We start from the raw sequence: 22,061 nt of genomic DNA on the forward strand, positions 1-22,061 counted from the left end.
TGAGGAGAGTTTAGCATTGCAACGTTGTGTATTTCTCTCCAGATATATCCTATTGCTTAAATAAACGCTGTGTGTAGACAGACTAATTTGTTAGATCAGGCCTGGGGGAGATCAAATGTAGGCTATTTGAATACAGTGGAATCCTGTGTAGTCAGATTTGATTGTCTTCAAGTCTTTATGCTTCTGTCTCGGAAGAGGCATGCACTGTCAGTCGTGCTGTCCGACGCAACCAGGTGTTGTTTTGTCAACAAGCCAGCAATATGAGTGAGGCAGTGACATGCAGTTGCCATGGCAAGAGGATGCTGTGGTCTCTTGCTCCTCCCCGTTCTGCTGCTGTTGCATGGTGCTGTTGCCTTGACGAAGGCTGCGGTGTTGTCTGAATTCAAGGTTGCTGCGCCGACTAACACGATTCTGCTTCACCTTTGCAAGCTCTCTCTGAACGTCTAGCTAGAAACAACATGCCTGAACTCGTATGCATGAAAGATATCTTGGATTGGCTTCAATATAGAAAGTATCATGTGCATCATATCATCCTGGCCTTTTGCCCCAAGAATGTATAACAGCGTCATTATTAGCTCCATATCTCTTACTTGGGGTGTGTTGAATGGTCCCAACAAGCTTCTTCAGCCACCAGCCTTTTAAACTCACTGCATCTGTCTGTTATGTTTTCATCTTTCTCTGGCTTTGTTTTTTAAGTTGCTGCATTTTGTCACCCTCCTTCTCCCCTCAATCCCTCCCTCTCTCACCCACCCAACCCGGCCCCCCTACCTGTACCTTAGGGCGCATGGCATGGGAGCCCCCATAGCAGTGTGAGCTCCCCCTCCTGGTCTCCAGACCAGCCAGAGGGGTGGAACGTCCCAAAGACCAGGCAGCCCTCGTCCGGCTGCGGCAGCCCTGCCTGGAGCATCAGAGTGGTAAATAACGGCTCTCTCTGGGGACCAGACCTCCAGAACCACCACTAGGCCATGCCACAGCAGTCTTCTGCTTACCTTAGGCTATGTGAAGTGCACTGGCAGAGTGATGCTTGATGTCACTATGTTAATGTTGGACTTTCACAATGAATCATTCAACTATCACTGTGTCTCCAGAGGAGAGGAGACTGTGGTGAATTCACATTGACAGGCTAATAAGGGAACGGTGAATGAGAACCTGTAGTAGCCTAATACGACTCATCCTTAATGGCAAAAGGTTTATTTTTATCCACTAGAGAGGATCTCTTGCTAGGCTTTGCACATGCACTTGTAATATTAACCCAATTCACAATGATATATCTTGGCCTTCCTTTGCAGCCTGAGGCACAAGGTTTAACTTGTTTGTTTAATTGTTTGTTTTGTTTGTGTAATACTTTTGTGGTTGAGTTTGGGGCGGGATGGAGATGGGTTTTTTTATTAAGTGGGCTGTGTGGGCACTTAGGCCTGGCCAAGTGGATGCTGCAATCTGTGGCCATGGTGACATTCGTGTTACACACTGGTGCTAAGTGAGGTGGTAATTGCTGGGTCTAGGCATGGATTTTGGGCAGGTTAAGCAGCACCATACTGTGTGTCAATCAGGATGTCAGACCACTGGGGGGTGTGAAGAGACTGGACTGGGGAATCGGGGAGGAGAGATTTGGGGGAAGATTCACAGAAAGTAGCCTTGATTGACAGTAGTGATTAGGCCCCAGCAGCCACCAGCACCGGAAATGTGTTGACAGCATAATGGAGTTCAAATGGCCAGAATAACATTAGAGAGGTCCTCTGTCAACAAACAGTTGTTTCCAAACAGTACATTTATATTTTACAACGGGGCTATACATTTGGGTGAGGTTTTTTTCTCGCCTGAGTAGCCTCGTTTCACTGCCAACAATAAAATTAAACCATCTAGTGTTCAGCGAAATAACACAATGTCAAATACAGGTAGTCTAGTCAAATAATTAACATCCAATCACATGAACTGTTACTCTCTCGCAGGTATTCCACTAACGGTCCGTTTGTAGCCAAGCGTAGCTGCTGCTCATTCCGTTTCCTCAAAAATTGATAAATGGTTAAAACAAGTAAGGCCCGTGTCCATAGAGATGCATACCAGCTCTACTGGTAGTACTGATGCATACCAGCTCTACTGGTTGTACTGATGCATACCAGCTCTACTGGTAGTACTGATGCATACCAGCTCTACTGGTTGTACTGATGCATACCAGCTCTACTGGTAGTACTGATGCGTACCAGCTCTACTGGTAGTACTGATGCGTACCAGCTCTACTGGTAGTACTGATGCGTACCAGCTCTACTGGTAGTACTGATGCGTACCAGCTCTACTGGTTGTACTGATGCATACCAGCTCTACTGGTTGTACTGATGCATACCAGCAGTACTACACTTGCACCTTTCGACGACACAAGTTGTTCTGCTTCAATGAGCACATCCAATGCTAGCATCAGTAATTCTACATTTGTTGCTAGCCCAGCTAGCATGGCCACTGACAGTTGTGAATCTGATGCAGCCGAAGAGCTACTACCCCCTTACCCGGGAAAGCACCGAACAACAGACAGAGACATTGGACCATTGAAGAGGCGCAAATATGATGAGAACTGCATTGATTTGGGGTTCACTTATATTGGGAGTAGTGCCTTTTCGCAGCCACAGTGTGTTATATGTGCAAAAGTACTATCTCACAACTCAATGAAACCTTCACTCTTGCGCAGACGTTTAGAAACAAAACATGCCAATTTGAAAAATAAGCCACGCGTGTTTTTGAGCGACTGTTATATGTCCGTTAAGTTTATGGGGGGTCAATTAAGGAAGACGTCCTCTTCTGCAAACCACTGGAAACCAGGACAACAGGAGAGGATATTTTTAAAGTACTGGACAGCTTTGTGACATCAAATGGACTTTGGTGGTCAAGATGTGTTGGTATCTGTACAATTACGCAGGTACTTTCCCGAAACGGATGACACAAACAACTGGATTCATACCCTGCCTACAGTCCACTTACCGATATCTGAACAAGAGAGCCTCATCGAAATTGCAACAAGCGGTTCTGTGAAAAAGTTTATTTAATCAGAAGCAACTGATTTCTGGATTGGGCTGCGCTCAGAGTATCCTGCCTTGGCAAATCACGCTGTTAAGACACTCATGCCCTTTGCAACCATGTACCTATGTGAGAGTGGATTCTTACCCCTCACTAGCATGAACACTAAATACAGGCACAGACTGTGTGTGGGAAATGATTTAACACTGAGACTCCAATACAACCCAACATTGCAGAGTTATGTGCATCCTTTCAAGCACACTCTTCTCATTAACCGGTGGTGAGTTATTCACAATTTTTGATGAACAAAAGTTTTATATGTAAGATGGCTAAATAAAAAGATCAATTATTAATTATTATTATTTGTGCCCTGGTCCTATAAGAGCTCTTTGTCACTTCCCACGAGCTGGGTTGTGACAACTCACACTCATTCTTATGTTTAATAAATGTATCGTATAGTGTGTGTGTGGCAGGCTTACAATGATGGCAAAAAACAACATTTGAGTGGGCTGACTGTGGTGCTAGAGGAGGTACGCAGCTGGAGGTTGAATGTTTGAAGGGGTACGGGACTATAAAAAGTTGGGGAACCACTGTTCTATACCCATTCAGCACTGTTCACACCCTCTTAAGCCTTAGCCCCACCTTTCTCTTTAAGGGTTGATCTGAGCGTTCTCTACTAACTTGCCAGCTACTTCCAGACATCTAAGAGAGAGAGAACAGCTCATTGAACATTACTCGCACTAGCAGAGCTGGTTAGGCTGCTATGTTATCCAGAGCGTTGGTGACTGCATCTGTGCTGTCAGATTGACCGTTCGTAAATTCAGAGCTTTTTGTGTTGAGGGCACACTGGACGCTCTGGCCAATAAGTAGGGTTGATCAGAAAGCTCTGACCTCACGACATTCAAGCACCCAAGCTAACTAGCTAACATTGGCTAGCCACTTCCAGACACATAATGAGAGAACACCCCACTCTGATCATTTTACTCACCCTAGCAGAGCTGGTTATCCAGAGCATTTGTGACTAGCTGCTGCTGGCAACATTTTAATTACCCTTTGTTGCTGACATTTACAGACACCGGACATATTCAACGGGTGTTGAGTGTTCAAAAATTCATCAGTTATTCTGCGCTCTGGCACACTAAGACAAGTGTCTTTTGTTAAGAAATGTAGCTAGCTAACTAGCTAGGTAAACAATGAATCCCAACGCATGACGTAATGCTAGCTAGCCAGCCAGCCAGCTAACGTTAGCTAGCTATCTAACAATACACTTTAACTTGAAATGAAAATGCTTGGTCTAAATTAGAAACGCGTAATATCTGAAAATGTAGCTTGCTAGACTATCTTACCCTTGGTCTGAAATCGGAGTAGATAGCCAGATCGAATTTACCAGCTAGTACGTCTATCAACAGTTGCAGTGAAATGCTATTGAAATGGATACTTGCATAGTGGAGTCTTTTGCTAAGACATGAAGCTAGCTAAACAATAGACCATAATCACAACTCATGACGTTACTACCCTGCATGAATCTGCAGGTAGCTAACCAACCTGATTCAATGGCTATAACTAGTCAAGCAAATTAGTCTTGAGATACGAAGAATAAGATCATACTCATAACGTTAGCTAGCTACATTTGTACATTTGAAATTAAACCACTTTCTGTCAATTAGAAACATGTCATATCTGAAATTGTAGCTTGCTAGACTTTCTTACCTGTATAGATCATGGTTGGACGCGTCTCCTGCCTGATGCCATGCATGGTTGCCCTTACAAAGATGTAATCCAGACTGGTGTTTTCTCCATCTCCTTAGCTATCATGCTCAAATTCCACTGATTTCAAAACTCGGTCCTCCAGAAAGTGGAGAGCATACACATAACGTTAGCTAGCGAGCCAACCAGCTAACGTTAGCTAGCTAACAATACACTATAACTTGACATTAGGTTTATGCAGTTTTACTACCCGATACATTTCCCCCCCCCCTCGCGTTTCTACGCGATTACCTAAACATTCCGATGAGTTCCTATAGACAGACACGTGCTATATGGCAGACCAATCCAAACTCATCTCTTGGCATATCCAGCCCACTCATTATCTCAGCCAATCATGGCCAGCGTGAAGGTTGTTCACTTTTTCTGTGGCTAAACCAACTAGGCTCGTATTTTAACAATTTTATTCGTATTTACAGATGGCATACAAGTTTGATATTAACTTCTTTGGGCTGCAAGCCTGAAGCCGGGCACAATATGACAACAGCCACTTCAAGTGCAGGGCGCGAAATTCAAAATATATATTTTTTAATTTATTATTTAATTTAATTTAACATTAACAAGTCCAATACAGCATATGAAATATAAACATCTTGTGAATCCAGCCAACATGTCCGATTTTTAAAATGTTTTACAGCGAAAACACCACATATTTATGTTAGCTCACCACCAAATACAAAAAAGGACAGACATTTTTCACAACACAGGTAGCATGCACAAAGCCAACCTAACTAACCAAGAAACAACTTCATCAGATGACAGTCTTATAACATGTTATACAATAAATCTATGTTTTGTTCGAAAAATGTGCATATTTGAGGTATAAATCAGTTTTACATTGCACCTACCATCACAGCTACCGTCACAAATAGGACCGAAGCAGCCAGAGTAATTACAGACACCAACGTCAAATACCTAAATACTCATCAAATAAAATAAAATTTTATTTGTCACATATACATGGTTAGCAGATGTTAATGCGAGTGTAGCGAAATGCTTGTGCTTCTAGTTCCGACAATGCAGTAATAACCAACAAGTAATCTACCCTAACAATTCCACAACTATCATAAAACATTTCTGAAAAATCGATGGTGTATAGCAAATTAAAGACAAACATCTTGTAAATCCAGCCAATATTTCCAATTTTTTTAAGTGTTTTACAGCGAAAACACAATAGCATTATATTAGCTTACTACAATAGCCTACCACACTACCGCATTCAATCAAGGCACGTTAGCGATAGCAATAGGCACGTTAGCGATAGCGAATAAACCAGCAAAAGATATATAATTGTTGACTAACCTTGATAAGCTTCATCAGATGACAGTCCTATAACATCAGGTTATACATACACTTATGTTTTGTTCGAAAATGTGCATATTTAGAGCTGAAATCAGTGGTTATCCATTGTGCTAACGTAGCATCTTTTTCCCAGAATGTGCGGATATTTTTATGGCACTCAACTATTCTGACCAAATAACTATACATAAACGTTACTAAAAAATACATGTTGTATAGGAAATGATAGATACACTAGTTCTTAATGCAATTGCCATGTTAGAATTCTAAAAATAACTTCATTACGACATCCAGCTTAGGTATAGCGAGAGAGTACCCAAAATCTGGGCGCAAACGACTATTTCACATGTTCGACAGATATATGAAATAGCGTCATAAAATGGGTCCTACTTTTGACGATCTTTCATCAGAATGTTGTACATGGGGTCCGTTGTCGGGAACAATCGTTGTTTGGATTTAGAATGTCCTCTTCTCCAGTCAATTAGCACGTAAAGCTAGCAAAGTGGCTCGAAGCTCTCCTTTCTGAACAAAGGCACACAACGCAACACGCCTAACGTCCCGAAAAAATTTCAATAATCTAATAAAACTATATTGAAAAAACATACTTTACAATGATATTGTCACATGTATAAAATCAAAGCCGGAGATATTAGTCGTCTATAACGACAGCTGTACAGAAGGCAAAACCAGGTCCCTTCACGCGCTCTCCAGAAAACAGGAAACTGGTGACACGTCATACAAAGAGCTTTTGTTCAACCCCAGATCAAGTTATTCACTCCATTTCTTCTCTCACTGCCTGTCGACATCTAGTGGAAGACGTATGAAGTGCATGTATTCTAATATATATCAAGGACATTAATAGGCAGGCCCTAGAACAGTGCATCTATTTCAGATTTTCCACTTCCTGTCAGGAAGTTTGCTGCAAAAGGAGTTCTGTTTTACTCACAGATATAATTCAAACGGTTTTAGAAACTAGGGAGTGTTTTCTATCCAATAGTAATAATAATATGCATATTGTACGAGCAAGAATTGAGTACGAGGCCGTTTGAAATGGGCACCTTTTATCCGGCTACTCAATACTGCCCCTGCAGCCCAAACAGGTTAAGGCACATGAAAGTTCACATGTTAGAGAAGGAATTTGTGCCAATAAATGGATTTTGATAAAATATGTTTTACGTTCAAACGGCTCTACTGTGAAGTCGTGACTTGCGACATACGCCTAGTTTCCTGAATCGGGTCACAAATAGTGATTTTTGTCAGACAGCATAGGTAGCAGCTCTACAGAGGTGAGATGACTTGGAATGAAACAATAAAGTCAGCAAATAAAACAGATGTAATATACAGAACTGAAATATTTTATCAAGGTAATGTGAATAAATTATGGTTAATAAGTGATAATCAGTAATGAGCAGTCACTACCATCATGGGACTTTTTAATTGTTTTATTCTGTGTTACGGCATCCAACCCACATTTATATAATCAAACCGAAAACGAACCGACCCCAAAAAGCACTAATCGCTCAGCACTAGTCTCTCAGAATGGTGCAGGAAAGATGATCCTATTACTGAGAAAGATGAACACTTTAAGGTGTCTTATTTGGAGAAATGGGTTTTGTGTTGTCACCGCTGGACTGCCTATGTACTGTTGAGTTGTGGAATGTGGAGACTGAAGGGGTACCCTACAAAGCAGGATCAATGAGTTAGCCAGCTAAATATTCTGAAATAACTTTTTATTTTTAAGATAAGCTTAACTTCTCTAGGGTATGTGGGACGGTGGCGTCCCACCTCGTCAACAGCCACTGAAACTGCAGGGCGCCAAATTCAAAACAACAGAAATCCCATAATTTTAAATTCCTCCAACATACAAGTATTTTACACCATTTTAAAGCTACACTTGTTGTAAATCCAGCCAAAGTGTCCGATTTCAAAAAGGTTTTACGACGAAAGCACACCAAACGATTGTTAGGTATGAGCCAAGTCACAGAAAAAGACAGCTATTTTTCCAGCCAAAGAGAGCAGTAACAAAAAGCAGAAATAGAGATAAAATTAATCACTAACCTTTGATCTTCATCAGATGACACTCATAGGACTTCATGTTACACAATACATGTATGTTTTGTTCGGTAAAGTTCATATTTATATAAAAAAAAATCTGAGTGTCTCACTTGGCAAAAAGCCTGAGAAATGCAGGCTACTATGAAAATTACTATAAAATCAAACTTTCTTTAAATCACACATGAAAGATACCAAATTAAAGCTACACTGGTTGTGAATCCAGCCAACATGTCAGTATTCAAATAGGCTTTTCGGCGAAAGCATACGATGCTATTTTCTGAGGATAGCACCATTGTAAACCAAGAGAGATAAGCATATTCCAACCCTGCAGGCACGACACAAAACGCAGAAATAAAAATATAATTCATGCCTTTGACAGGCTTCTGTTGTTGGCACTCCAACATGTCCCATATGTCCCATAAACATCACAAATGGTCCTTTTGTTCGATTTAATTCCGTCGATATATATCCAAAATGTCCATTTATTTAGCGAGTTTGATCCAGAAAAACACAGGTTCCAACTTGCTCAAACGTTACGACAAAATATCTCAAAGGTTACCTGTAAACTTTGCCAAAAAATGTCAAACTACTTTTGTAATACAACTTTAGGTATTTTTTAACGTTAATAATCGATAAAATTGAAGACGGAATGATCTGTGTTCAATACAGGATTAAAACCAACCGTAGCATGCCTTTTGGTCATGCGCGCTTCTATCTCACAGGACACCTGGAGTGACTCGACTTCAAGATGGCCGTATTTCTTCATTACACAAAGGAATAACCTCAACCAATTTCTCTAGACTGTTGACATCCAGTGGAAGCCGTAGGAACTGCAAGCAAGTCGCTTAGAAATCTGGTTTCCCAATGAAAACTAATTGAAAAGAGTGACCTCCAAAAACAAAACAAAAAATCTGAATGGTTTGTCCTCGGGGTTTCGCCTGCTAAATAAGTTCTGTTATACTCAGACATGATTCAAACAGTTTTATTAACTTCAGAGTGTTTTCTATCCAAATCTACTAATAATATGCATATCTTATTTTCTGCGGATGAGTAGCTGGCAGTTTAATTTGGGTATGCTTTTCATCCAAACGTGAAAATGCTGCCCCCTACCCTAGAGAAGTTAACATGGGCACGTTCTAATTGACTCAACAAACAACACATATACTGAACAAAAATATCAAAGTAACATGTAACAATTTCAACGATTTTACTGAGTTACAGTTCATATAAGGAATTCAGCTGAAATAAATTCATTAGGCCCTAATCTATGGATTTCACATGACTGGGCAGGGGTGCATCCATGGGTGGGCCTGGGAGGGCATAGTCCACCCACAAAAGGGTTTTATTACAGACAGAAATAGTCCTCAGTTTCAACAGCTGTCCAGGTGGCTGGTCTCACACGATCCCGCAGGTGAAGAAGCCAGATGTGGAGGTCCTCGACTGGCGTGGTTACACATGGTCTACAGTTGTGAGGGCAGTTGAGCGTACTGCCAAATTCTCTAAAATGACGTTGTAGGCAGCTGATGGTAGAGAAATGAACATTCACGTCTCTGGCAACAGTGCTGGTGGACATTCCTGCAGTCAGCATGCAATTGCACACACCCTCAACTTGAGACATCTGTAGCATTTTGTTGTCTGATAAAACTGCACATTTTAGAGTTGCCTTTTAATGTCCCCAGCACAAGGTTCACCGGTGTAATGATGATGCTATTTAATCAGCATGTTGATATGCTACTCCTGTCAGGTGGATGGATTATCTTGGCATTGGAGTAATTGTCACTAACAGGGATGTAAACAATTTGTGCAGAAACCAATTTGAGAGAAATATGTTTTTGTGCTTATGGAACATTTCTGGGATGTTTTATTTACGCTAATGAAACATGTGACATTTACATTTACATTTAAGTCATTTAGCAAATTGGTGCATTCACCTTATGATATCCACACATGGTATTGCATTTTTTTAATTTTTAATTTTATTTAACTAGGCAAGTCAGTTAAGAACAAATTCTTATTTTCAATGACGGCCTAGGAACAGTGTGTTAACTGCCTTGTTCAGGGGCAGAACGACAGATTTTTACCTTGTCAGCTCGGGGGTTTGAACTTGCAACCTTTCGGTTACTAGTCCAGCGCTCTAACCACTAGACTACCCTGCCGCCCCCTGTGACCAACACTTCATGTTGCATTTATATTTTTGTTCAGTATAGAAGTTTAGCTATCTTAATGAACCTCAATCAGTTTATTATTATTATTATAATTTTTTAAAATCAAAATTAGCTGACTAACTCATCGATCCTGCTTTGTCGTATGCCTCTAGCTGAATAAAGAAAATAAAAATCAGAAATGGCAGCTTTTTCGCCCTGCATCAACTTGTTTTTTAGCTTGAATTAAGAGCTATTCTAAGATGTGTTAAAAATGACTATGGATATGAAACCATTTCATATCCGTGCGTAGGCTTTGTAATGTTCTACCTACCATCCAAGAAAACACCAATGGATGGGAAAGGACATTACCTCTGTAAAGTAGACCGAGCTGCTGTTCCTGTTACCTCACTAGATACCAGCAGCCTCATAGCTCAACAGTGGGCGGCGGAGAATAAGTCCCCTATGGCCAACTTTTTAATTAAGCTGACTTCATCGATCACAGTCTAGCAAGCGAGGACCTGTGTGTGTGTTTTTCTGTATCTGACTGTGAACACTACTCTTGCGACTGTTTTCGTGTGTGTTTCTGTGTGTGTGATCCGGTGTGTGTTGAGAAGGAGTCCTGAAGTGTGTGTTTCTGTTGCAGGGTCGAGGGTCAGGCTTCCCCGGGAGGAGGCGACCCAGAGGGGCTGGTCTGTCGGGCAGAGGGGGTCGGGGCCGAGCGAGAGGGAAGAATGGAGCCAGTCCCACAGCCAACCCTGGGGTAGGCTATGTCACCTCTCAATCTGATCTCTTTAGTTCACACTCATCCATTACAATTAACTGAAAGACAGTTTTATTACCAGTGTTGGGAGGAAAAATTGACAGTTACATATTGCAATATTATTTTGGATGTTATGTTATTGATACTGGGGCTCCCGAGTGGCGCAGCGCCTAAGGCACTGCAGTCCCTGGTTCAAATCCAGGCTGCATCACATTCGGACATGATTGGGAGTCCCATAGGGCGGCGCACAATTGGCCCAGCGTTGTCCGGGTTTGGCCGGAGTTGGCCGTCAATGTAAATAAGAATTTGTTCCCCAGCACAAGGTGTAATGATGATGCTATTTAATGAGCTTCTTGATATGCTACACCTGTCAGGTGGATAGATTATCTTGGCATTGGAGTAATTGTCACTAACAGGGATGTAACTTACCTAGTTAAATGGAGGTTAAATCAAACATTTTATAAAAATACTTTGGCTCCAAGTATCGTTTTTCTGGGTAGCGTTAGCTAGCGCTAGTCGGCTGTACCTGCGCTAGAACTTCAGTATTTTTCATCCTATAGCTTGTTTGCCATCTTTAAAAAATAATAGTGAGCCAACAGCACTGATCAAAACAAATGTTCTAATGCCCTCTCTTGTCTCTTCTGCAGACATATACTAAGCAATATGTTTCGAACATCAAATTGCAATAAAATTACAATATCCAATCACAATACATATGGAATCGTTTGAATTGCAATACATATCGAATCGGCACCTAAGTATCGTGATAATATCGTATCGTGAGGTCCCTGGCAATTCCAAGCCTTATTTATTACCCATAAACCTCCTAGTTTTCCTGGTGTATTGTAAACAGTAATATGTTGTGGATAGATTATTTTCTGCAGCACAAAAACAGACTCATCCCAGTGGACATGTTACTCTATACCAAAGCGTGACACAACATTCGTGTCAGAGGCAAATGCTAATCAATAATCCTATCCAGTCAGTCTCTTGTAATGCTGACAACTTCACTTGCTGAAAAATAACCTGTAAGAATTTACGCCATAAACAGAGATGCATACCTGTGTAATATTGTTTTAGAGACAGAACAACAATTTACTTTCATGTAGGGAATATCACAGGACTCAATCCTATCTATCTAATGGTGTATTTGTGCTCATGCTTCATAACATACAGGTCAACACCATGGAATCACCATACCAGGTAAAGGAGGAAGAGGAGAATGCCATGCACAACACCGTGGTCATATTCTCCAGCAACGACAGCTTCACATTGAAACAGGTGAGCATCTGTTTGTGTACCATTGATACATTTCCTGTACCTCTATTATTCAATTAGTTTCTCTTACCATATTACAGTTAAACTTTGATTCTCTAGTATCATGTGTAAACTCCATTTGTTTCTCCTCTCTCAGGACATGTGTGTGGTGTGTGGGAGTTTTGGGCTGGGTGCAGAGGGTCGTCTTCTGGCCTGTGCCCAGTGTGGGCAGTGCTACCATCCCTTCTGTGTTGGCATCAAGGTAAGTACCCCGGCATTTACTGTGGCATTTTCTCTGAGATCTTACTGAAGATTCTGATACTACATACGAGTAAAAAATGTGGGAACCCCACAAATGACTGGCCTTAGGGTTAATCATCTATTGATTTCAAAGATTTTAACCTGGCTGTGACTGACTGACTCAATATGTGAGTGTCAACTGGATTAAACGGGCCATATAAACTCTGGAATCACAGGAAGCTCCGCTCAAGTTGGTTCCATCCTTATCTCTTAATGCTGCTAATTACTGCAAACAAAACTCTTTAGTGTAGCTCGGCAGCACAGGGATATATCAATGTCCTTTACTATAGGACCTTCTTAAAGAGATAAGCGCACACAATTTGGACTTTTGCCAATATACTCACACAACACATCTGACCCTGTCCTCTCCTCCCAGATCACCAAGGTGGTGTTGAATAAAGGCTGGCGCTGTCTGGAGTGTACAGTGTGCGAGGCGTGTGGCCAGGCCACCGACCCGGGCCGTCTGCTGCTGTGTGACGACTGTGACATCAGCTATCACACCTACTGCCTGGACCCTCCGCTGCAGAACGTTCCCAAGGACAGCTGGAAGTGCAAATGGTGTGTAGCTGACTCATCTGTCCATCCCCTCAAACTCTTCCTATTATGATAACGTGGCTGTGTCCCAAATGCCCCCCTATTCCCTATATGGTATAACGTCAGTATTTGATGTATCTAAGCAAGAAGTCAAAGTACCAACTAGAGGTCGACCGATTAATCGGAATGACCGATTAATTAGGGCCGATTTCAAGTTTTCTTAACAATCGGTAATCGCCATTTTTGGAGACCGATCATGGCCGATTACATTGCACTCCGCGAGGAGACTGCGTGGCAGGCTGTGACTACCTGTTATGCGAGTACAGCAAGGAGCCAAGGTAAGGTGCTAGCTAGCATTAAACGTATCTTATAAAAAACAATCTTAACATAATCACTAGTTAACTACACATGGTTGATGATATTACAAGTTTATCTAGCTTGTCCTGCGTTGCATATAATCGATGCGGTGCCTGTTAATTTATCATTGAATCACAGGCTACTTCACCGAACGGTTGATTTAACAAGCGCATTCGTGAAAAAAGCACTGTCGTTGCACCAATGTGTACCTAACCATAAACATCAATGCCTTTCTAAAAATCAATACACAAGTATATATTTTTAAACCTGCATATTTAGTTAATATTGCCTGCTAACATGATTGTCACTTCTCTTGCGTTCGGTGCAACAGAGTCAGTGTATATGCAGCCGTTTGAGCCACCTGGCTCTTTGCGAACTGTGCGTCTTCCTAACAAAGACAGCCAACTTCTCCAAACGGGGGATGATTTAACAAAAGCGCATTTGCAATTGTTGCACAAATGTACCTAACCATAAACATCAATGCCTTTCTTAAAATCAATACACAGAAGTATATTTTTTTAAACCTGTATATTTAGTTAAAAGAAATTCATGTTAGCAGGCAATATTAAACTAGGGAAATTGTGTCACTTCTCTTGCATTCATTACACGCAGAGTCAGGGTATATGCAACAGTTTGGGCCGCCTGGCTCGTTGCGAACTAATTTGCCAGAACTTTACGTAATTATGACATAACATTGAAGGTTGTGCAATGTAACAGCAATATTTAGACTTATGGATGCCACCCGTTAGATAAAATACGTAACGGTTCTGTATTTCACTGAAAGAATAAACCTTTTTCCCCCGAAAGGATAGTTTCCGGATTCGACCATATTAATGACCTAAGGCTCGTATTCCTGTGTGTTATTATAATTAAGTCTATGAATTTATAGAGCAGTCTGACTGAGCGGTGGTAGGCAGCAGCAGGCTCGCAAGCATTCATTCAAACAGCACTTTACTGCGTTTGCCAGCAGCTCTTCACAATGCGTAAAAGCATTGCACTGTTTATGACTTCAAGCCTATCAACTCCCGAGATTAGGCTGGCTATAATAAAGTACCTATTAGAACATCCAATCGTCGAAGTTATATGAAATACAAATGGTATAGAGAGAAATAGTCCTATAATAACTACAACCTAAAACTTCTTAACTGGGAATATTAAAGACTCATGTTAAAAGGAACCACCAGCTTTCTTATGTTCTGAGCAAGGAACTTAAACGTTAGCTTTTTTACATGGCACATATTGCACTTTTACTTTCTTCTCCAACACTTTGTTTTTGCATTATTTAAACCAAATTGAACATGTTCATTATTTATTTGAGACGAAATTGATTTTATTGATGTATTATATTAAGTTAGAATAAGTGTTCATTGTTCATTCAGTATTGTTGTAATTGTCAAATTTGTACAAATATCTATCTATCTATCTATCTATCTATCTATCTCGGCCGATTAATCGGCATCTGCCTTTTTTTGGACCTCCAATAATCGTTATCGGCGTTGAAAAATCAGAATCGTTGACCTCTAGTACCAACAACAACAACTTATTTGCCATCTCACACAAAAAAGCCTATCCCTTTTCTCCATGAATGACCTAGTTCATTATTTCTCAATGTACTGTACTTAATGTACATCCACCTAAATGTACTCGACTGTTCATTGACACCTGTCTTCACTCCTTCTCCCCTCCCCTGTTTCCTCCTGCAGGTGTGTGTCCTGTACCCAGTGTGGTGCCACCTCGCCAGGCCTGAGGTGTGAGTGGCAGAATAATTACACCCAGTGCGCCCCCTGTGGCAGCCTGGCGACGTGCCCCTTCTGTCTCCAGGACTACAGCGAGGGAGAGATCGTGGTGCAGTGCCGCCAATGCGACAGGTGGGCATTGCTACAGTACTAGCTAAGCCTGCCGTAACCTATATTTATTCTCTGTTATTTTGAATCATGGTAACCGAAACCCCAACCCCTTCTCCTTCCTCTCCGATAGGTGGATACATAGTTCCTGCCAGGGTCTCCATTCAGAGGAGGATGTGGAGAAAGCAGCAGACAGCAGCTTTGACTGCACCATGTGCCGAGTCCACAAGGCCTCCAAGGGTAAGTAAGCACTACATACAGTATAGCCTTCTGAGTCCTTGCTACTGTATCGGACCCTCTCAGGTATCTCGTGTATTGCAGCCAATTACTCATTGGCTTTTGTGTGTGTGTTCACTGCATCCACAGCGCCTGTGTCCAAGGCCAGAGAGTCCATTGAACCGGCAGTTATGACGCAGATTCTCACAAAAGCTAAAGACATGGGTAAGAACAATAAGTCTGCTTTTGCTATTTATTTAATAAAACAAATATATACACTACTGTTCAAAAGTTTGGGGTCACTTAGAAATGTCCTTGTACACAGCGTTGTACGAGATCTTCAGTTTCTTGAGAATTTCTTGCCTTCATTTCTCAGAACAAGAGTAGATTGACAAGTTTCAGAAAAAAGTTTTTTGTTTCTGGTCATTTTGAGCCTGTGATCAAACCCACAAATGCTGATGCTCCAGATACTCAACCAGTCTAAACAAGGCCCGTATTTTTGCTTCTTTAATCAGCACACAGTTTTCAGTTGTGCTAACATAATTGCAAAACGGTTTTCTAATGATCAATTAGCCTTTTAATATGATAAACTTGGATTAGCTAACAATGGTTGCTGATAATGGGCCTATGTACACCTCTGTATGCCTTTCCAGCTACAATTGTCATTTACAACATTAACACTAATGTTGTAAATTTGATGTTATTTTAATGGACAAAAAAAGTAGTTTTTTTTCCCCAAAAAGAAGGACCCTAAGTGACCCCAAACTTTTGAACGGTAGTGTATATTTGTTGTGGGTGTATCAACTTTAATATTGCAAATAGATAGTGGCTTCTATCAATGTAATTGTCTGCATTATTTACAGTCCCCCATATATATATTTTATATTTATTATTTTTATTATTTTTAATCTATATATATATATATATACTCCCCCCCCCCCCCTTTTTATTATTTCCCCCTAATCCCACCACCCCTCCCCTAATTGGAGTAAACGAATGGACTACAACACTTAGGCTTCTACTTCCAGCTTATACATACTATATACATTTTAACGGCACAGTATATTTCAGTCCCACCCTTAAGCTCCCCTCAACCCCTCCCATCTATCGCTGAAGACCATCCAGTTTTGATTTCTATTTGCCATATGCTTTTAGTATTTGTTCTGTCTGGAGATCGAGACATTTCTTCTTCTCTGAGATGCATTCTAGCTCTAACTTAATGAAACCTTGTTTTAATCCCATTGAACAGTACTATACATTCCACACATTCCAGTTCATCTAGGATGTTCAAACAGCACCATGACCTTGTGGAGTGTGTGTGTGTCTTTCAGACTTGGTCAGGACGTACACTCAGGATGGCGTGTGTCTTACGGAGTCAGGCTTGTGTCAGCTCAAGAGCCTGACGGCACCTGCGTCGCGGCGTAGGAAACCCAAGCCCAAGCTGAAGCTGAAGATCATCAACCAGAACAGTGTTGCAGTGCTGCAGGCCCCCCTGGACCTGCTGTCAGAACACTCCCGGGATGAGGACATGGAGGACCACAGAGGTGCCTGTCTTTAAATAAGAATGTGTTCTTAACCTCTCTGGGATATGTGGGACGCTTGTATCCCACTTGGCCAATAGCCAGGGAAAATGTAGAGCGCCAAAAAAAAAAAAAAAAGATATAAAATCAAACTTTCATTAAATCACACATATAAGATACCAAATTAAAGCTACATTCGTTGTGAATCCAGCCAACATGTCAGATTTCAAAAAGGCTTTTCGGCGAAAGCATAAGATGCTATTATCTGATGATAGCACAACAGTAAACAAAGAGAGTGTAGCCTATTTCAACCCTGCAGGCGCAACACAAAACGCAGAAATAAAATATAAATCATGTCTTTGACGAATTTCTTTTGTTGGCACTCCAATATGTCCCATAAACATCACAAATGGTCCTTTTGTTCGATTAATTCCGTCCATATATGTCCAAAATGTCAATTTATTTGTCGCGTTTGGTCCAGAAGAAAACAGCTTCCAATTTGCGCAACGTCACTACAAAATATCTCAAAATTTACCTCTAAACTTTGCCAAGACATTTCAAACTACTTTTGTAATACAACCTAAGGTATTTGTAAACGTTAATAATTGATCAAATTGAAGACGGGTCTATCTGTTTTCAATACAGGAGGACAACAAACTAACGATACTTTTCTAGTCTTGCACAACTCTCAAACAGTACACATAACGTTACACTGAATCCAGATGGCCGTTCTTCTTCATTGCACAAAGGAATAACCTCAACCTATTTCCAAAGACTGGTGAGATCCAGTGGAAGCGGTAGGAACTGCAAACAGGTTGATTAGAAATCTAGTATCCCAATGAAAACTAATTGAACAGACGGTGACCTCAAAAAAAAGAATCTGAATGGCTAGTCCTCTGGGTTTTGCCTGCTACATAAGGTCTGTGATACTCACAGACATGATTCAAACAGTTTTAGAAACTTCAGAGTGTTTTCTATCCAAATCTACTAATGATATGCATATCTTATATTCTGGGGAGGAGTAGAAGGAAGTTGAAATTGGGCACTCTTTTTATCCAAAAGTGAAAATGCTGCCCCCTATCCTAGAGAAGTTAACGGACTTCCCTGCTTAAATATAGGTTAACTGACCTAAATACAACAAGCCTGTTAGAAAACACTATGTGATAGTTTCCCAGGACACAGATTAAGACCCTCTGAAACGGCAATTGTCCTTCACGTTCCTAAATTCCCATGGTGCTGACAGCAGACGGTTAGGTGGTGGAGTAGAGTTGTGGGGCTAAATTGCACAAATTGAAAAATCCACAATTTCAATTAGGCTAATCTCTTGAAGTTGACTGGCGTTGAAATGGGATTGACCCTGGGTGCTGTATCTTGGGGGTAGAGGGTCTGTTAGTGCGTTCTGCAGACTGCACTGCCCCTTGGCTATCTCCTTATCACCTCTCTCTGGCTCTCTCTCGGTCTCTCAATTAAATGTAAATTTTAAGAGCTTTAGTAGCAAGGGAAACATTATGTTAACAGTAAATTGACAGTAAACATTACACTCACAAGTTCATATTATGTGCAAAAGTACAAAAGGGAAAATACAAAAATATAAATATGGGTTGTGTTTACAGTGCAGCTCAAGTTTCCACCTCATTTTGTGGGCAGTGTGCACATAGCCTGTCTTCTCTTGAGAGCCAGGTCTGCCTACGGGGGCCTTTCTCAATAGCAAGGCTATGCTCACTGACTCTGTACGTATTCAAAGCTTTCCTTAAGTTTGTGTCAGTCACAGTGGTCAGGTATTCTGCCACTGTGTACTCTCTGTTTAGGGCCAAATAGCATTCTAGTTTGCTCTTTTTTTTGTTAATTCTTTCCAATGTTCAAGTAATTATCTTTTTGTTTTCTGATGAATTGGTTGGGTCTAATTGTGTTGCTTTCCTGGGGTGTGTTTGTGAACAGAGCCCCAGGACCAACTTGCTTAGGGGACTCTTCTCCGGGTTCATCTTTCTGTAGGTGATGGGTTTGCTATGGAAGGTTTGGGAATCGCTTCCTTTTAGGTGGTTGTAGAATTTAACGGCTCTTGTCTGGATTTTGATAATTCGCGGGTATCGGCCTAATTCTGCTCTATGCATTATTTGGTGCTTTACATTATACACTGAGGATATCTTTGCAGAATTCTGCATGCAGTCTCTCAATTTGGTGTTATTATTTGTTGGTGAGCGGATCCCAGACCTCACAACCATAATGGGGAATGGGTTCTATAACTGATTCAAGTATTTTTAGCCAGATCCTAATTGGTATGTTGAATTTTATGTTTCTTTTAATGGCATAGAACGCCATTCTTGCCTTGTCTCTCAGATCGTACACAGCTTTGTGGAAGGTACCTGTGGCGCTGATGTTTAGGCCGAGATATGTGTCGTTTTTTGTGTGCTCTCGGGCAACGGTATCTAGATGGAATTTGTATTCGTGTCCTAGCAACTGGACATTTTTTGGAACACCATTATTTTTTATCTACTGTCTGTGCCCAGGTCTGACAGAATCTATGCAGAAGCTCTAGGTGCTGCTTTAGGCCCTCCTTGGTTGGGGACAGAAGCACCAGATCATCAACAAACAGACATTTGACTTCAGATTCTATTAGGGTGATGCAGACTGTTCTAGTGCCCTCGCCAATTCGTTGATATAGATGTTGAAAAGGGTGGGGTTTAAGCTGCATCACTATATCACTCCCCCCGGCCCTGTAGAAAAATGTGTTTTTTGAAAATTTTAACCGCACACTTGTTGTTTGTGTGCATGGATTTTATAATGTTGGACGTTTTTCTCCCAACACCACTTTCCAACAATTCGTATAGCAGACACGCATGCCAAATTGGAAATCAATTTTTTTGATTTCCAATTTGAAATCAACTTTTTTGGAATCAACAAAGCATGAGAAGACTTTGCCTTTGTTTTGGTTTGTTTGTTTGTCAATTATGGTGTGCAGGGTGAATAATTGGTCTGTCATACAGTAATTTGGTAAAAAGCCAATTTGACATTCGCTCAGTACTTTGTTTTCACTGAGGAAATGTATGCGTCTGTTGTTAATGATAATGCAGAGGATTTTCCCAAGGTTGCTGTTGACGCATATCCCACGGTAGTTATTGGGGTCAAATTTGTCTCCACTTTTGTAGATTGGGGTGATCTTTCCTTGGTTCCAAATATTGGGGAAGATGCCAAAGCCAAGGATGATATTAAAGAGTTTATGAAGTATAGCCAATTGGAATTTGTGGTCAGTATATTTTATAATTTCATGTAGGATACCATCAACACCACAGGCGTTTTTCTGTTGGAGGGTTTGTATTTTGTCCTGTAGTTCATTCAGTGTAATTGGAGAATCCAGTGGGTTCTGGTAGTTTTAATAGTTTATTCTAAGATTTGTATTTGATCATGTATATGTTTTTGCTGTTTGTTCTTTGTTATAGAGCCAAAAAGGTTGGAGAAGTGGTTTACCCATACATCTCCATTTTGGATAGATAACTCTTCGTGTTGTTGTTTAGTGTGCTCCATTTTCCCAGAAGTGGTTAGTCAATGGATTCTTCAATTACATTGAGCTGATTCCTGACGTGCTGTTCCTTCTTTTTTCCGTAGTGTATTTCTGTATTGTTTTAGTGATTCACCATAGTGAAGGCTCAGGTTTTCTGGGTCTGTTTTTTGTTGGATAGGCTTCTCCATTTTGTTTCTTAGGTTTTTGCGTTCCTCATCAAAGCATTTGTCAATGTTGTTCATTTTCTTTGGGTTTTCTGATTGAAATGTTAATGGAAGCTGAGAGGTGAAATATACTGTTTACACCTTCACTCCTACAGTGGAAAGTTTTGTCCAGGAAGTTTTCTAAAAGGGATTGAATTTGTTGTTGCCTAATAGTTTATTGGTAGGTTTCCACACTACATTCCTTCCATCTATAATATTTCTTAATAATATTCAGTTCCTTTGGCTTTGATGCCTCATGATTTGAGTATTGCTCTGTTCAAGTAGACTGTGATTTTACTGTGGTCTGATAGGGGTGTCAGTGGGCTGACTGAACACTGAGAGACTGGGTTAAGGTCAGTGATAAAGTAGTCTACCGTACTACTGCCAAGGGATGAGCTATAGGTGTACCTACCATAGGAGTCCCCTTGAAGCCTACCATTGACTATGTACATACCCAGCGTGTGACAGAGCTGCAGGAGTTGTGACCTGTTTTATTTGGTTATGTTGTGCCTAGGGGGGCATATGGGGGATGGAATGCTGTCACCTCCAAGCAGGTGTTTGTCCCCCTGTGTGCTGAGTGTCAGGTTCTTGTCCAGTTCTGGCATATAGGTCGCCACAGACTAGTACATGTCCCTTGGCCTGGAAATGATTGATTTCCCCCTCCAGGATAGAGAAGCTGTCTTCATTACAGTATGGGGATTCTAGTGGGGAGATATAGGTAGCACACAGACACACTCTGTGTCGCGCTCTCGCTCTGTGTCGCGCTCTCACGCTCTGTCGCACTGTCTCTGTGTTGCTCTCTCTCTCTGTGTTGCGCTCTCTCTCTGTGTCGCGCTCTCTCTCTGTGTCGCGCTCTCTCTCTGTGTCGCGCTCTCTCTCTGTGTCGCGCTCTCTCTCTGTGTCGCGCTCTCTCTCTGTGTCGCGCTCTCTCTCTGTGTCGCGCTCTCTCTCTGTGTCGCGCTCTCTCTCTGTGTCGCGCTCTCTCTCTGTGTCGCGCTCTCTCTCTGTGTCGCGCTCTCTCTCTGTGTCGCGCTCTCTCTCTGTGTCGCGCTCTCTCTCTGTGTCGCGCTCTCTCTCTGTGTCGCGCTCTCTCTCTGTGTCGCGCTCTCTCTCTGTGTCGCGCTCTCTCTCTGTGTCGCGCTCTCTCTCTGTGTCGCGCTCTCTCTCTGTGTCGCGCTCTCTCTCTGTGTCGCGCTCTCTCTCTGTGTCGCGCTCTCTCTCTGTGTCGCGCTCTCTCTCTGTGTCGCGCTCTCTCTCTGTGTCGCGCTCTCTCTCTGTGTCGCGCTCTCTCTCTGTGTCGCGC

At 41.5% G+C, this 22,061-nt stretch overlaps 1 protein-coding gene across 6 annotated transcripts in view; it reads left to right on the forward strand.

The window, feature by feature from the left end:
• The window catches only part of LOC129824108 (histone-lysine N-methyltransferase 2C-like), a 131,441-nt gene that overhangs the window by 54,601 nt on the left and 54,779 nt on the right, over positions 1-22,061 (forward strand). For 5 of the 6 annotated variants that reach the window (XM_055883452.1, XM_055883454.1, XM_055883450.1 and 2 more), the window contains exons 14-22: positions 780-914; positions 10,912-11,028; positions 12,205-12,309; positions 12,443-12,547; positions 12,962-13,143; positions 15,180-15,344; positions 15,454-15,560; positions 15,687-15,761; positions 16,868-17,080. In XM_055883452.1, coding sequence (XP_055739427.1) covers positions 780-914; positions 10,912-11,028; positions 12,205-12,309; positions 12,443-12,547; positions 12,962-13,143; positions 15,180-15,344; positions 15,454-15,560; positions 15,687-15,761; positions 16,868-17,080 — 1,204 coding nt within the window. The remainder of the gene's footprint in view (positions 1-779; positions 915-10,911; positions 11,029-12,204; positions 12,310-12,442; positions 12,548-12,961; positions 13,144-15,179; positions 15,345-15,453; positions 15,561-15,686; positions 15,762-16,867; positions 17,081-22,061) is intronic. The other variant, XM_055883455.1, reaches the window with a different exon arrangement.

Source organism: Salvelinus fontinalis, chromosome 26 (assembly GCF_029448725.1).
Source record: "Salvelinus fontinalis isolate EN_2023a chromosome 26, ASM2944872v1, whole genome shotgun sequence".
NCBI lineage: Eukaryota > Metazoa > Chordata > Actinopteri > Salmoniformes > Salmonidae > Salvelinus > Salvelinus fontinalis.